This window comes from Bombyx mori, chromosome 3, assembly GCF_030269925.1.
Source record: "Bombyx mori chromosome 3, ASM3026992v2".
NCBI classification, from domain to species: Eukaryota; Metazoa; Arthropoda; class Insecta; order Lepidoptera; family Bombycidae; genus Bombyx; species Bombyx mori.
This window is the reverse complement of record NC_085109.1, coordinates 9,112,446-9,129,685: the sequence shown is the minus strand read 5'-3', so window position 1 is coordinate 9,129,685 and position 17,240 is coordinate 9,112,446. Positions and strand designations below refer to the sequence as shown.

At 36.5% G+C, this 17,240-nt stretch overlaps 1 protein-coding gene across 6 annotated transcripts in view; it reads right to left on the bottom strand.

The window, feature by feature from the left end:
* LOC101746494 (protein gustavus) overlaps positions 1-17,240 on the bottom strand; it is a 61,388-nt gene that overhangs the window by 8,178 nt on the left and 35,970 nt on the right. Inside the window, exon 1 of one of the 6 annotated variants that reach the window (XM_012695144.4) lies at positions 15,014-15,219. The exons of 4 other annotated variants lie outside the window; for them this stretch is intronic. In XM_012695144.4, coding sequence (XP_012550598.1) covers positions 15,014-15,060 — 47 coding nt within the window. In that variant the 5' untranslated portion in view covers positions 15,061-15,219. Of the gene's footprint in view, positions 1-10,714; positions 10,737-15,013; positions 15,220-17,240 lie in introns of those variants that run through there. One more of the 6 variants, XM_038018472.2, reaches the window with a different exon arrangement.

Below are 17,240 nucleotides of genomic sequence, written 5' to 3'. Positions count from 1 at the left end.
TGGTGGCTCTAAGGCTTTTCCAGTTTCACTAGGGCAGGTGTGCGAGCTCGGACTCAACCAGGGAAATACATTTAGTTTTGTTACTCTGTTTTATAATTTTTATTGAACATGATATTATGCGAACAAATAAAACCTACGCAAGTGATCTCTATGACGTCTGCTCGTACACGTGACCGATATTAAAAAACGAACACACTACTTAAACTACATATTATATTCTTTAATCAGAGTGGGAGCATGCGTCTCAGATCTATTTACCGCATTATATTTATTGAAGTGAAAACTTCTTTAGAATCGTTGTGATTTCAAACTGGATGCAACGGAAAAAACGACAGGTAAGAGACACAAATACAAAAATGTGTAGGATGAAGCCAGCAAAGAATGAGACAGAAATATACATACTATTTCATACAGCGCCATCTGTGAGATTTTTTAATACTAACGTGTGTATGAAAGCTCTTGTAGTGAATTTTAATTTAGGATTATACGTGAAATTAAAATATCAATTCACAGAGGGCGCTACCTTAAAATTATTTACTAATGACAAAATTTTACATATACTTAAGACGTTTAGGATAATTGTATTTTAATTTTGGAAAGTTTCACTTCTACCACGTGTGAATTGCACACATGTATTTTTTTTATTTGTTAAAATAGTAGTTGTATAAATAAAATACAGGATTGTAAAATGAACATTCGCGTTTATTCTAATTTTATTATAATTTGATTACAAGTCGCCATGCACGGGGCTAAAAGGCTGGAACGGAAGAGAGGGTTGCCATGAGTAAATCTTTAAATTAGCAACTTAATTAGGACTTAGGTGTTACCATTACAATGTTGCAATAAAATTCTAATGTTCATAATTTGATTGAATAGTAATTAATACATCTGGGACTAGTGTGCCTATTGATGTTAGATAATCATTTACAAATTAGTGAAATTAATTATTTAAATTTATAAAATTTTGAGTCTTATTTTTTTTTGTGCTAGATAGGTTCACGGTTCTGCAGGTGATTTATGTGGTCATCGAAAAAATCACATAGATATCACAACGTGAATTTCACCATTCCACCTTCAAACGTTTTACGGTAGGCAGCGGCTTGGCTCTGCCCCTGGCATTGCTGATGTCCATGAGCGATGGTAATCAGTCACCATCAGGTATGCCGTATGCTCGTCTGCCTAAGCTGCCTGTGTTGTGTAATCGCGAATCAACTAACGAAACGAGAATAACTAATAACATTTCCTTAGGTTTTCATGAGTCGTAAAAAAACGCTTTCTAGTCTATCGTGACCATGAAAAGTGTTTAGTATTCGAAACGTCGGATTAAGAAATAAATAAAACAGAAACGTCACGAAATTGTCTAGTTCGTTGTTATACGAAAAACCCAATTGTATTTGGTCATCGACTCCCAAGGAAACTTTCATAGCGTCAGCCACGTACACATCAATCGCGAGTCAATGGGAACTCTAAGCCAACATTGGCCATTCCCGATAAACGACACCTCACAGACGCATATTTTGAAACATTTTTAAATGAATAAATGTTGTTACCCAGGGTGCGGCTGTGTGCAACATTACCGTTCACGCTCAGTGAGAGGTGAATGGAACGTTGGAATTGGAGAACGTTGCTAGGCTGACAGCATTAGCGTGTGCCAACGCGCTCGAACAATGAACCAGAGCGGTGACGTACGCACCGTGTCACCCGCAGTCGTAAATAATATCCCATCTCTGCGACCCACAACAGTTCATTACGAGTCGCCGACTTAAAGACCAAAAACCCCTTTCACCGGATGCCCGCGCTTGTATTTTCGTAATCACATTATCGGTCTACGTGAAAGTAGTATTTTTAACTGCCGGCGCGATTGGTGACTTCGTCATTAATAAACTTTAACTTGTTTAGAATTTCATTGTGATCTGATTTTTATTTTCATCAAATGTGGGTCGACTAATAAGGTGACAGAGAAGTTGCCAATCCATAAATACTACTAAGAACAAATACGTATGTGGAGGGTATACGACAATGAGAACTTCCACAGAGCGGGTGATATTGCTCGGTAGACCGATGATCCAAATGTTGTTGTTCGAAACTTGTATGTATGCAAGTTTATCTTGAAAATGTCGTTAGCAAGTTTTTTTTATTGCTTAAATTAATGGACGAGCTCACGGCCCACCTGATGTCAAGTGGTTACTGCAGCCCATAGACATCTATAACTTAAATTCCGCCACCCACCTTGAGACATGAGCTTGTAAGGTCTCACTGTCAACAGTACAATTACTAATTTAATTTAATTAATAATTTAACAAATATCTTGTGTTCTGTAATGGCTACCGCTACACGTACTTTTTGGAATACTTTTAATTGACTTTGTAGACAGACAGACGAGTCGTCAATGTCGCTCGTGGAGATAAGCGATAGCAGTGGCATGGTCAAATCGCTGCCTACCATTAACACCAAATGCAAATACTGGTTTTTAAAATACTACTAATATCTACAACTACATCTTATACAAGGGGATTTACATTAGATTTACATTACATGTGCAAACATAAAGTTTTTATTTCGGTCAGCCCACTTACGAGTTTTGCCAAGGATTAGAAGCCCGCCACATATCATGGGCATATCATTTGTATCCCATTAGCGGCGACTACGATCGCTTTAATAGTATTTTAAAAGTTCCTGTATACTTTATCCTTTTAATTTTTATTTTTATTAGGCACTAGCGGACCCGGCAGCCTTTGTAGTGCCTCAATCGATAAATAAAAGACCTAAACTTTTGTATAAAATAAATTTGAAACAAACAAAAAGAATCCGTCCGACGGGGGAAACATCAAAGGAAAAGCAAAATTGTTTGTTTTTATATAATTCCGAGCATTTTCATATATTTATTCACCTTTTAAACCTTCTCTGGACTTCCACAAATAATTCAAGACCAAAATTAGCCAAATCAGTCCCGCCGTTCTCGAGTTTTAGCGAGACTAACGAACAGCAATACATTTTTATATATACTAGAGGTCCCGAGGTTAGTAGTCGAAATTCGACTATAATTAATTGGCATTGTAAGTTTGTACACTATTTTGATTGTATTTTTAACGCCAAGACTACACTATAGAAAAATATTAATAAAGACAAACAATATTTAAGTTTAATCTATTCTCAATTTGACCACAGACGTCAAGAACCAAAGTTTGACAATAAATAAATAGTATGGATGCGTGTGTGTGTCAAATACATGGTAGTGTGTGTAATGTTTTCTTTATTGATTTAGTGTATCTTTTATGCATTATTTAAAAAAAATATTCGCATTGTGCACTGCTTCTCTATGTTCTGTATAAGTGTGGAAAATTTCATACTCCTCCGTCCCCGCAATTTTCGTAAAAAGGGATACAAAGTTTTTGCTTCACCTATTAATATATATTAATATATAGATAGAAAAAGAAGATAGAAAATATATATTGAGTTTAGTTTCAATTAAATGCAACCACTGATGATCAATAAACAGTAACGAAACATCAAGGTCCGCGAAACAGTTTAACTTTGCAGCCATTTAATTTGTAAAGCAAACAAAATAATCAATCACAAACGAAATTGAAACGTTCAATGACAACTGGACTGAATACTGAAAAAGCTGGTGGATTAATTCTTAATTGAATTACAGCTCGCGCATACATATACATTATTTAACAAATTTAAAACGGTCTGTTGTCAGAGTTCTGCTTACAAAGAATGAATTTACAATATCGAAAGGGTTCTTTATTATGTACAAACTTGATTGGACTTGATAAACGTATGTGAATAAGCTCATCACTTTAGTCAACTTTGTGTTAAGTGGTTACCGTAGCCCATGGACATCGCAGTGTGAATTCCGGAATTCACCATGAGACGTGAGGTTTAAGTCTCAATTCTATATAGTATTGTGTATTCCAAAGCAAAATAAATTTCGGAGTCATATCTCTAAAAAGAATCCGGTATTCACGTTGCCTATGGCCACTAGTAAGTTATAATATAATATACTTTTTAAAATATTATACTTGTTACATTTAGATGATTGGTGTTAACCTCACTTTTTACTAGGGAATTTTTGATCGAGTTACCAGTAAGCCAAAAGAGGACAAAAACCATTTTTTTTGCAATATGCAAAACACGTGTATCGTGACATTCGGGAATTACGAGAATTAATTAACTTTTTTTATATTACAGCCGCGTTTCACTTTTCTAGAAAAATTGAAGTCTTACTTAACATTCGAAAAACATTTTTTTTTGGGTCTAATCCATTTTCAGTAAAACATATTTGCGTATATATAAAACGTACTTTACTGGTGGTAGGACCACTTGTGAGTCCGCGCGGATAGGTACCACCACCCTGCCTATTTCTGCCGTGAAGCAGTAATGCGTTTCGGTTTGAAGGGTGGGGCAGCCGTTGTAACTATACTGAGACTTTAGAACTTGTATCTCAAGGTGGGTGGCGCGTCTACGTTGTAGATGTCTATGGGCTCCAGTAACCACTTAACACCAGGTGGGCTGTGAGATCGTCCACCCATCTAAGCAATAAAAAAAAAAAAACGTAAAACGTAATATAAAACGTAAAAATTTACAATATTTGCAAAAGTAAATATAAGAATCGTAAATTTTGACACAACATACCAGCTATTGTCACTGCCCACATGGTACGATTACGTATCGACTGTCAAGTTCGATATGTTTTTGACGATAGTCCCACTGAGAAATTTTTTTTGTTCGTAACTTCTCATACCATCCCGTGTGTCATCTATTGACATAAATGGAAAATATTCTACAGTTCCGAATTTATGTGGGCAAAGTTGTTGAAATCAATATTGGAACTTGGTTATCGGCATCGCAAACGCGATAAGCTTCATTGGTTCAAACTTACCTAACGTTCGCCAAATATTTTGTCTACGGTTGTTAGCGGTGAGAATTGTGGTACGTTTTTTTGTAAATTCTAGAAAATTATTTTTTCAAACTACATATATCAATTATACAGTTTCATGGTCGAAATTGAAGGCTTCATTTTTTTTATTTTTTTATTGCTTATTTGGGTGGACGAGCTCACAGCCTACCTGGTGTTAAGTGGTTACTGGAGCCCATAGACATCTACAACGTAAATGCACCCACCTTGAGATGTAAGTTCTAAGGTCTCAAGTATAGTTACAACGGCTGCCCCACCCTTCAAACCGAAACGCATTACTGCTTCACGGCAGAAATAGGCAGGGTGGTGGTACCTATCCGTGCGGACTCACAAGAGGTCCTACCACCAGTAAAAACGAAAAATTACTATGAAAAGTCGCAATTTTTATGTTTTAATTTAATCGCATACAAAGCTATTAGATGCGCGTGCGTTTAATGCAATTGGTGTTCTAAGATGGCGCCAAAACCCTAGTAAGTATATATTTTTTAACTGAATTTTAAAATGCGTAAATTAAATAACAGTAGTCAAGGTTTTGTTATATAATAACTATTTAGTTCATTTTATTGTATAATATTAACTAGAGGTCCCGGAGTAGTCGAAATTCGACTATAATTAATTGGAATTGTAAGTTTGTACACTATTATAATTGTATTTTATACTTTTATAATCACAAATTTCGCCAAGGCTACACTATATAAAATATTAATAAAGACAAACAATATTTCTATTCTCAATTTGACCACAGACGTTAAGAACAAAAGTTTGACAATAAATAGTATGCATGCGTGTGTGCGTCAAATACATGGTATGTAGGGTGTGTAATGTTTTCTTTATTGATTTAATGTATCTTTTATGCATTATTTAAAAAAAATATTAGCATTGTGCACTTTTTCTCTATATTCTGTATAAGTGTGGACAATTTCATACTCCTCTTTGATAGTACATTAAATTATTCATACTACATTAAATTATGTATATTAATATCCTAAAACGAATTTTGCTTCCAATTGTTATTATTCTGTACGTGTGTATTTTAAAAATGTATTCCGTAAATGTTTCGTTGACCAATCAATTAACAGATCTTACGAATTCGAAATACGAACATTCATATGTCAAATATAAATTATTTGGTTTTTTTTTTGGTTAAAAGATAGGGCTCGGCATGACAACGATGAACTGTCACTTGTTTTAATAACAATTAAATAATCGCTAGGGCGTTTCGAAGTAACCTTGTATCGGTTGCAGAGTTGCAACAGGGCCTCGTGTCAAGGAAAAACCCACTTAGCAGTTTCCCTGGCCCCGAAACTTACTTCGTAAATTGAATTTTTGCACTACCACAGATTCAAGTTGTAACTTCAGAAACAATGTTTATTTTTTGCTCGCTGAAAACAGCTGGAGTATCGTATCTCATATCTATCGTAACTCATGCAAAATTTACAGTACAAGTTTCAAATTAATGATGTAGTGTATCTAAATGTGGTTGTCGTTAAAACTACTGTTTCTTTTTTCAAGCAATATTACGTGAAGATTTCCAGTGATAAAATAAAATAAAAAAAACTTATGTTAAGCATTGCATTTTATTTCGAGCTGAATTTTTTTATTATATTGAACAATGAATTGTACATTGGTATTCTCAAGAAAAACTTTCGACGAAAAGGTAGAATAAAATATAACAAAAAATGAGAAAGCCATTGAATCTAACTAGAGGTATCCAATATGTGGTTTTAACCCTTAGGGAGTTCTGATATAAGGAAAATGTTACTGCGCATGAATATTGTGTTGCAAAAATTTTTAGACGGTCCCAGTCCTATGTTTAATAAACCAACTGCAGTACCTGCCGTATTTTTTAAAGAGAACAGATATAGTTAAGGCTCGTAATGCCTAATATATCTTAAATTGGTATATTTACAAACGTTGTTTTCCTTTTGTTTTCAATGTGCGCATTAAATTATCATTCCAGTGATAATTATTTAAAATGAAATTTATGTAGTGATTTAATAATGAATATTTATGTAGTGAGTTGCGGGTAGTTGCATAACGCGTGTCGGACCGTGCGCGAGTGCATATTATGATGATGCGAGTGCATACCACGTGTCAAGGATAGACATCGCCATATCATAACGAAGTTATTGTGTCAAGGTATAAACACCATAATTAAATTTTATCTCACCGTCATAGTATTCAATTACAATTTTTTCATACAGCCTTTTAAAGCATAGCCTTTTTTGCAAGAATATGAGGGTAGATGGTGTAATACTTTTTTTTTATTGCCCTTGTAGGCAGACGAGCATACGGCCCACCTGATGGCAAGTGCTTACCGTCGCTCATGGACTTCAGCAATGCTAGGGGCAGAGCCAATGATTAGTGATAATTTCCGAAACATTTCATAAAAGCATATTGCGATTCTGGAAAGTTAAGTCAGTTCTCGCCTTAAAGTCGTTGATTGCAATACGACACGTTCCGAAACCCTCGGTTTGCCTGCTGAAAATTCTTAGAAGATGCGTCCAATAAGACATACGGGGCGATAGAATTAGGCTCTTCCTGTGGTTGCATAAGTGTCCAGTGGAGGATTTTTAATTACCGTCAGGGGTAGAAAAAAGTACGGTCTGTTTTATAGTAAGTGGATGGACGCCTCTAAACACTAAATAAGTGAATCTGCTCTACCAGGAAGTCGAAGGAAATAATTGCTCGCATGTTTGTTGGGATGGACAACAAGATTAGTTTTTAAGGGGTAGGGTTGTGCACACACTCTTTGCATTGCGCTCGGCTAACCGTTACCACCACACCATCTTGGTGGTACTCTATAGTGGTATAATCGAGCACACGCTTGTTCCGGCTGCAGATCACTCTGTTGTCTCACGTCCTACGAGCAGCCAGCAGTGATTAGTTTTGCCTATACGATTTACAAAGTAAATTTTGTTAGGCATAATGTCGCATATAGATTCAGTTAAAAGGCCTTGACAGCAATGCGCGCACGCCGTGGCGTGTCAAGGGAGCGAGCTGCTTTCGCTGCCACACCTGCATTCAACCTACATGGACCAGCGAAACACCTAATAAGGTAATTAAAATAAACGATCAAACCAACATTTACATCGAAACGCCGTATCTTATTTTAAACGCCGGGAGTAATTCAAATGAACGTAGAATCGTATTTTAATTTAGCATTTAACAGTGTGTGCGTAATACACAGCTTGCAGTATTTTTTATAAATAAATTTTCAGAATTAACCGTGGTTCGAAGAAAATATTTAAATTAGGAGTACAAATAAGTTTCCGCCGTTTTTTGTCGAAAAAATAATATTTATTATGAAAGAACGGTAATTTAAATTTAATCGAAGTATTGTCCATCACTAGCAGCTACTTTTTCCCATCTCTCAGGCAGAGTTCGGATTCCACGTCTGAAGAACTCCTCGTCTTTTGAGGCTATCCATGAATCAACCCAATTTTTGATATCTTCATATGATGTAAACCGCTGCTCCGACAGAGCATGTGCCATTGACCGGAACAGATGATAGTCAGACGGGGCAATGTCTGGCGAATACGGCGGGTGAGGTAGTACTTCCCAATTAAGTGTTTTTAAATATTTTTTCACCGGTACCGCTACCTGCGGACGAGCATTATCATGGAGCAGAATAATTTTGTCATGTCTGGAGTAGTATTGAGGGCGTTTTTCCTTCAGAGCTCGACTCAATCTCATCAATTGCGTTCGGTAGAGAGCTCCAGTGATTGTTTCGCCTGGATTAAGCAACTCGTAATACACCACACCCAGCTGATCCCACCAAATAGACAGTATGAAATTTTATCCATGAATATTCGATTTTGCTATAGATGTTGACGCGTGGCCAGGTAGTCCCCATGTTTTTCTTCTTTTTGGATTATCATAATGTATCCACTTTTCATCACCAGTGACGATTCGATGTAAAAACTTTTTTTTTGTGCCTAGCTAGCAGCATTTCACTCATGCATAATCGGCGTTCAACATCCCTCGGCTTTAATTCGTATGGAACCCAATTACCTTGTTTATGAATCATTCCTAACGATTTTAAACGATGTGAGACTGCTTGCTGAGTTACTTCTAAAGTAAGTGCAAGTTCTTTTTGTGTTTAAGACGAATATTCCTCCAATAATTCCATCAATTCTGCATCCTCATAAATTGTTGGCCTTCCACTGCGATCTTTGTCTTCTACGTCAAAATCACCGTTTTTAAACTTTTTAAACCACTCACGACATGTTCTCTCACTCAAGGCAGCCTCATTATATGCTTTTACGAGCAATCGATGCGCCTCGGCTGCAGATTTTTTTAAATTAAAAAAGTAAATTAAAAGTTCCCGCAAATGACGCTTATTTGGTTAAAATTTTAGCATTTTTGGATAAAAAAAATATATGATGCTAATACGGAGTTAATAATATGACAGGGTTAAGTTGTTCTTAAATGATCAACTTAATTTTCAAGCCGATTATCATCTGTGAATTCGAACGTAAACCTCGTGCCACACCATCTTTCTCAAAACGGCGGAAACTTATTTGTACACCTTTATATTTATTCTGGTAAAAATTATAATTTCAAATGTTAAAATAAAAGATTGTATAAGAATTGTGTATTTTTTATGAATCGAACGTGTTATTATAAAATATTAGGTCACTTTTAGAATAAGGACCTTGACATCAAAACATAATGACCAGTGATAACAAGTTGCGGGATGATAAATTTATATGTAGTTGAAAATTTGCAGTACTACTTGATGATTTTTATTCTTAATAATTAAACAAACAAAAAAAAAACTCCGTATTATAATTTAAAAAAAATACAAACCAATCTTTTCGAACAAGTCTGGAGCAAGAATGACAAAGGAAATCAATTAAAATGGACGTACAATGAACAGCTTAATAAAGCGAAATAAATCACTTCGGAGGTAAATAAAATGTGAAATCAAATTGAAGAAACACAAAAGTATCATTGAAAGACAAGGCTTAGCAATCTTCTAAGTGGTTGAAGAGGATCGTGCGGAGAACAATACTACCACGGGCTCCCTCCAGATAATGCCCGCCTCCACTGCTTTGTAAATGCTTTTAACGATCCTGAATGAAATTTCGTCGAAGGAGCCGAGTGAAACTCTTGTAGGCAACATTCGTATGTTTCCTAAATTAGAAGGTGAAGGAAGGAGACGCACAACTTGACATGAATGATAGAGTGTTTTCTAATTTTTATCTGTTTTCATACGTAACAACCAATAAAAGCAACTTTTCGGTGCATAGTGTATTGAAATGAGTAGTAAAATGACAAAGAAAGAGACTTTTTATGTGAAAGACATACAAAGTTTAAGGAATGATGGGTGCGTTTTGGGAACGTCTTGCTGTTTTTCTCGAACGCCTTTAATAATGCCAGTGATACATGAGCTCATTAAGCATTGTTTGTATCATTCTTTAGACACCAATTTTAGTTCTAAATAGATTACTGAATGCATTTATTTCTACCAATTTTTTAGGGCATAACATTTCAGTTAAAAAAATATTTGAATCAACATCCCTATTATGATCAAATAAAAATAAAATATTTTATTTATTTTAAATTACTATAACATGCTAAATTTACTCGTAATAACATGCTGTTTATTTGGAAACAATATAATGACTACATTAGAGTTGACCGCATTATTTTCCTGGCCAGTTTCCTTATACTGAACCTGTGAATAGTATTCATATAACTATTGAGAATTATTAGAAGATCAGGTTAAGTTTCCTTGTTTACCACGCAGTCCCTCAAGCAGCGGCTTACGTAGCTCAGGCTTACCTATTTCTCGGCAAAAGTTTAAAAACGTTTTGCCGGGAACATTCGAGGCGGAGCTTTCCTAGTGGCGTACGCAAACAAACGTCGCGACGTTCTTTTAGCCGAAGCTTATTTTATCATTTTGTACCTGAAATGTAACAAGATTTATACTAGTTACATTTCTTCTAGATCTGTGATTTTTTATTATTATTTTAAGGAGAAAACTTAAGTAAATTTAAAAAAAAAACTTAATAATAATTACGGTTTCATGTAAAAATATGTCAAATCGATGATGTCAACTGTTGTCTGCAATTGAAATAGCATGCATTGTAAAATTTGGTTGCTTAATATCAGTAAGTATCTATATATTAATACGTGAAGCAAAAACTTTGTATCCCTTTTTACGAAAATTGCGCGGACGGAGGAGTATGAAATTTTCCACACTTATAGAGAAAATAGAGAAGAAGTGCACAATGCTATTTTTTTTATAAATAATTCATAAAAGATACATAAATCAATAAAGAAAACATTACACACACTACATACCATGTATTTGACGCACACACGCATGCATACTATTTATTGTCAAACTTGTGTTCTTGACGTCTGTTGTCAAATTGAGAATAGATTAAATTAATATTTTTTATAGTGTATTCTTGGTAAGTATAAAATACAATAGTAGTGTACAAACTTACAATTTCAATTAATTATAGTCGAATGTCGTGTGGGACCTCTAGTTTAGTGAAAACATTGATCTATTCTGTGAATTGACTGTTATGGTAAATTTCTAGATATTAATATTTGGAAATTATGTATTTTATTGGTCAGAAAATTTTATAGCCTCATTAGGGAGAACATGAGACCTACCTGATGGAAAGTAGCCATCATATCTACATGCACATTCATGCAGCGATCATGCAGTTATATATCAATTTGGAAATTCCACTTTTTGAAAGGAAGAAAAATGTGGTTTAGTGTTATTGCATCAAATGCAGTTAAAATTAGAAACAATTCAAAAAAATGCTTAGCTGCTAAATGCTTGCGAATTTAACTAAGTCAAAACATTGATTTTCTTCATGTTTTAAATCGAAATTAAAATTCGCGTAATAATCTATCTCTGCATGCGTGTGAACTATCATCTACGTGTTTAACACACTATTATTCTAAAGGCAGAGGTGGGCAGGAAGCATTGTTGTTTGCTAAGCAAACCGCGTCAACGAAGCGTGACCCAAGTTGATGACGAGGCTGCAGACGCTTCCGTGAACAGAACTATCAAGTATCAATGAACTTCGAAGTAAATTAAAATAACATTTTTACTAGTGGTAGGAACTCTTTTGTGAGTCCGCGTGGGTAGGTACCACCACCCTGCCTATTTCTGCTGTGAAGCAGTAATGCGTTTCGGTTTGAAGGGTGGGACAGCCGTTGTAACTATACTTGAGACCTTAGAACTTATATCTCAAGGTGGGTGGCGCATTTACGTTGTAGATGTCTATGGGCTCCAGTAACCACTTCACACCAGGTGGGCCGTGGAGCTCGTCCACCCATCTAAGCTATAAAAAAAACGGAAATTTATTTTTCAAAAGCTTTTTCTGAGCTATTTATGGTATTGACTTAGCGTTCATTATATACAAAATTGTTCAGTGCTCATCTGTAAAGCCTTGTTCGGACTAGGCGAGTATTTTAGTCGAGTACCGAGTAATTTAGTAGCTAAATGTGTCTGAGCACCAAAGATTTAGTCGAGTAGGTTAGTAAATAATTTAGTCAAGTCAATCCATTTTGTTCTATGTTTTCGGGCGAGTAGCGAGTAGTTTAGCCACTAAATTACTCGGTACTCGACTAAAATACTCGCCTAGTCCGAACAAGGCTTTAGGGTATAGGGTGAGATAGACATACAGCGAAGGTAGCCAGCGAGCAACACAAGGAATGACCAACAAAAAACACAGATTGTTTCGTTTTGTTTTTCTCAAGTAGGATCAACAATCCGATGCGTCTCGAATTGCTGGAAACCGGTATACGGACGATGCGATGGTGGCATCAAACATTACTTTTATTAACTTTAGATCACTTAAATTATACGACAATTTACCATCCTTTAAATATAGTAACGTGGCACGTTTAGAAGATAAGACTGGACGTTAATAATATAACAAATAATAATGTTGTAACACAGAGTACGGAAAATTATGAGACTTATTATTTCACAACCTCCTATGCTTAAGGTCGTAGTAACTTCCGAAGACGTAATACAAGGATGTTCTGAAAGGTAAATTATGAAACTATGTAATAACTTCCTCAACTTGGATGATACGACATTGAAATATGAAATATCCCTTCCGCGACTCGAAAGAGAGTTTTAGTATAAAATAATCAGGAGCGTGCAAATAAACAAAGCCGTAGGGATGTGCAGTATGCTATGCCATAAATAATAAAGAATACAAAAGGCAATGGATAAATTGTGAGGTGCCTGTATGTTTGAAACATGGGGCTGGGAGGTCAACGACACGCACCCCGACCCGCAGTGGGGCACAGACACAGGACGTGAGTCACTGCTGGGGATACCAGCTGCTAGCGTTAAAAACTACCCTTAGTGCACGTGGCGTTGAATCCTACTTATCTCATTAATTAACTTCATTAAAAATTAAATATCGTGATATTAATATTTCAAATAATTGTAGCTGTATTAGGATATTTTTAGCCTAGCTTTTAAATAAAGGTTTCTAAGTAGAGGTTTACGAGACTATAAACTTAATATATTGTACATTGAATCGATTGCTGTAGTTACAAAATCTATAACCACGTACAAACAGTATGGAAGCGAGTGAAAGCGACAACAAACGCCTGCCCCATTCAATTTTTGATTCTACGCCATATGGCACAAGCAGACAGCTGATTCAACTTTAGATTTACATGCAACTAGGTTATTATCGATTAATTTAGTCATAAAACTATTACATTAATTTAAATTAAAAGTCAGTTTTAACGTAGAATAAAAACGCATTCTTTAATGAAAACCAAATTATATGTATTTGCTTGTCAATAATTTATTCTTCGAAACAAGTTTCCATTCTCAGGGAGTACGAGCAGTTCAAGGAGTCAACATGTATTTTATGATAAAATTAACTGGTTGTAGCAATAAGAAACGGTGTAGAGCAGAGAGCGAAGAACTGAATGGCCGTCCTTCACCTAGGGCAGCCTGGCCATCGATCCTATCTGCGTTCGTTTCACTTTACTACCCACCTACTTATACACACAATCTGCAAATGTGAAAGTCAGCAAGATTTTTATGTTTCTGCCGCGCGTGTCGCTGTCCGCCCAAGAAACCGTGTAACCCTTCGAGGAAAATGCGTATAAACTTATTACAGTTTATTCACAGTTTTGCATATGTTGCAAATTTATTATGGAGTGCGTTAATCGCGTGACTCACATCAATGTTAACCTAACTCCGAAGGCGGAAACTCGCTTAGTAATGACGTAATAACTATTGTAGTTATTCACGAGTACAACGTGAGAACGACCGTTTCAAGGAAAAGGCTGGCGTTAGAACTATTGAGAGGCGCATTCGTTGTCAACGACGATTCCATGAAAAAAGAATGCTTTTTAGATGAGGAGGTTAAGCGACAAGGCGTCAATAACCTCGACGGTACGGATCGTGGAGATTGCAATAAATACGACATCGGTAGCGCTGGCCTGGTCAAGAGCCTTTCAAGGCTGGGAGGTGAGGCGGGGAGTGCATTCGCGCCCCACATCTGCACTTTAAACCTAACCACTCTTGTTCTACCGTCGGCGTTCCTCCCATAAAGAAGGTCTCCTCTGACTTGTATTAATTGTACTGTATTTAAATTCTATCAGTAATATTGACTTTGCCAGTCCTTTATTGGCAATTTCACTATAATGGAATAAGCACTTTACAAAATTGAGATTGTTTTTTTTTTCAATTTACTCTTACAAGGTTTTACAATTTACTTCTATTTGCCACAAAAGGTTTGTTAATTTAACCTTGGAAGTTTGAAGTAAACCAAATCTTAGATAGATAGCTGTTGCGGTTATTGAATTCACGAACGGTGGTCAGTTTTGTAACATTAAATCCAATTTGAAGGTCGAGACAGTATAATGTCCTTGAACTTGAGCAATAAAAAATCCGTGAAATAATTTCCAAATTAAACTAGAAAACTAGCATATTTTGCTAGTTACAAATCCACTAATATTAACATTACTGAGTCGTCAGACTGCATGGGTTGAAAAGAGATGGACACATTACTGACTGGATTCAAATGCAACAAAGGATCGGCGGATCATCCGCAATAGGTTGAACGCGAAACTCACCGTAGGTCGAGGAAACGGGCGGGTCGCGTTCTTCTGTCACAGGACATTTCTTTGAATTAAAGGTTGTTTCACTGATATTTCACTTCACCAATTAGACACTGGCATCATCCTTACAAACGTCGGGCGTGCGTCCGCGCTCAACACTACCACAGGCGGCGAGAGAACGCGCGCACTGAACTCCGCTGAGCAGAGCGCGGACTACCTGCCGTTTCCGAGGCGCGGCGAAGCGGAGGTGCGCATCGCGGCGCACGCGCAGGTACGCTACTCAGTCGAGGGGGCAGTTCGTTCGAGCCACTCTCCTCACTAGCCTCGCCAACCTCGGAGCGACCCGTCAAAACAATGCCGGCCACCACCTGTCTTACATTTCGGTAAAACAAAAATTTTTGTTGTTTCAATGAAACCGTTTTTCTTTTTTCAAAATTATTTTTTTTCTTGATATTTTGTTGTTCCCTTATATTATTAACTTTTCAAGGGTTCAAAACTTCGATCAAGCTAATTAGGAAGTGACAGCAGCATTATGGTTTAGTTCTAATTTCCACATAAATATTTTTCGATAAATACGTTTGGCAACTTTTTGTCGTTCTAAAACTGTGTAAGAAGTATCGTAGAATAGTATAAAATTGGTAGGCCGTATAATAAGTGATCAGACTTAATGTTCTAATTGCAGTTACGAGAACGTATGAAGAATAAAAGTATGTACTTGCTTTAGAACTGTAATAAAAGCGCAAATAGATTTCCTTTTGTCCGTTTGAAGAATAGTTTACAACTCGCATTAGTGTCCGCGAAGAAATACGGGATCTCATTACGTTCTTTCAAAAACAGGTTTTAACGGTCGAGAAGTGGAATTCATTATTTTGTTTATCAATTCCATTATAAATGAAAGTTGAAACGTTTACGGGGGCTCGGTAAAAACGACCTACCTGAGTAATCGTGTTTCGAAATCGTAGGATACATCTGGCATTTCGTTTAAAAGTCGGCTCATTCCACATGTATCATGATAATGATGATAAACGATTTATTGCATTAGTGCTTCACTTTCGTTATACTTTGAAAGTCCTCTTCATACTATTTTCGATGGGTATTCGTGGAATTTTGATGCAATCCTTTGGATTTTTGTGTCATGTTTTTTATGTTCAATTAAATAATCACTACATAGTATAAAACAAAGTCGCTTTCTCTGTCCCTATATCCCTATGTATGCTTAAATCTTTAAAACTACGCAACGGATTTTGATGCGGTTTTTTTTAATAGATAGAATGATTGAAGAGGAACGTTTATATGTATAATAAAATCCATTAAATAGTGGAGAAATCAAGAATAAATTACAGTTTCCGAAGCGAAGCGAGGGCGGGTCGCTAGTAAATGATAAATTAAAGAACGAACGGTTTGCGTGGTATGTAGAAGATAGATGTGACTAGGAGATGTATAGAAATGGTAGTGCAAAGTGAGGTCGACCCAAGAAGATATGGATGGAGTTTGTGAATGACGATATGAGAGAAAGATAACTTAGTGTTGAGATGACGGCTGACAGAAGAGAATGGAAAACAAAAATTCGCTGGGCTGACCTCACCTAGTGGTATAAGGTGAAGACAAAGAAGAAGATAAAAAGTTTGACGTTCATTCTTCTGTGTTTCATTCCTTAGCTTACGGTTTAATAAATACGCAACGAAGGTAAGGTAAATCTATTGTTGGTAGGGCGTCTTGCGAGTCCGCGTGGGTAGGCACCGCCTGCCTATTCCTGCCGTGAAGCAGTAATGCGCCTCGGTTTGAAAGATGGGGCACCCGTTGTACTGAAAAACTGAGACTTAGGACTCATTTCTCAAGGAGGGTGGCGGCATTTATGTTGTTGATGTCTATGGGTTCCGATGGCCACTAACACCCAGTGTCCCGTAAGATCGTCCAACTATCAAAGCAATTAAAAAAATACTTAAGTAATCCATTCTTTCAATTCTCTCTCTAAAGTTTTAAGTTCCCACTATAACGCATGCCACGGAAACAATTCCTGAAGACGAAGAGTTATTAATACATTAATATACTACTAATAATCTCCATAAACGAAAAAAATATATTCATTTGATATGTTAATGATGTTCCCACTACGGCACGCGTTCAGCCTTTGCGGTAGGCAGCGGCTTGGCTCTGCCCCTGGCATTGCTGAAGTCCATGGGCGACGGTAACCACTCACCATCAGGTGGGCCGTATGCCCGTCTGCCTACAAAGGCAATAA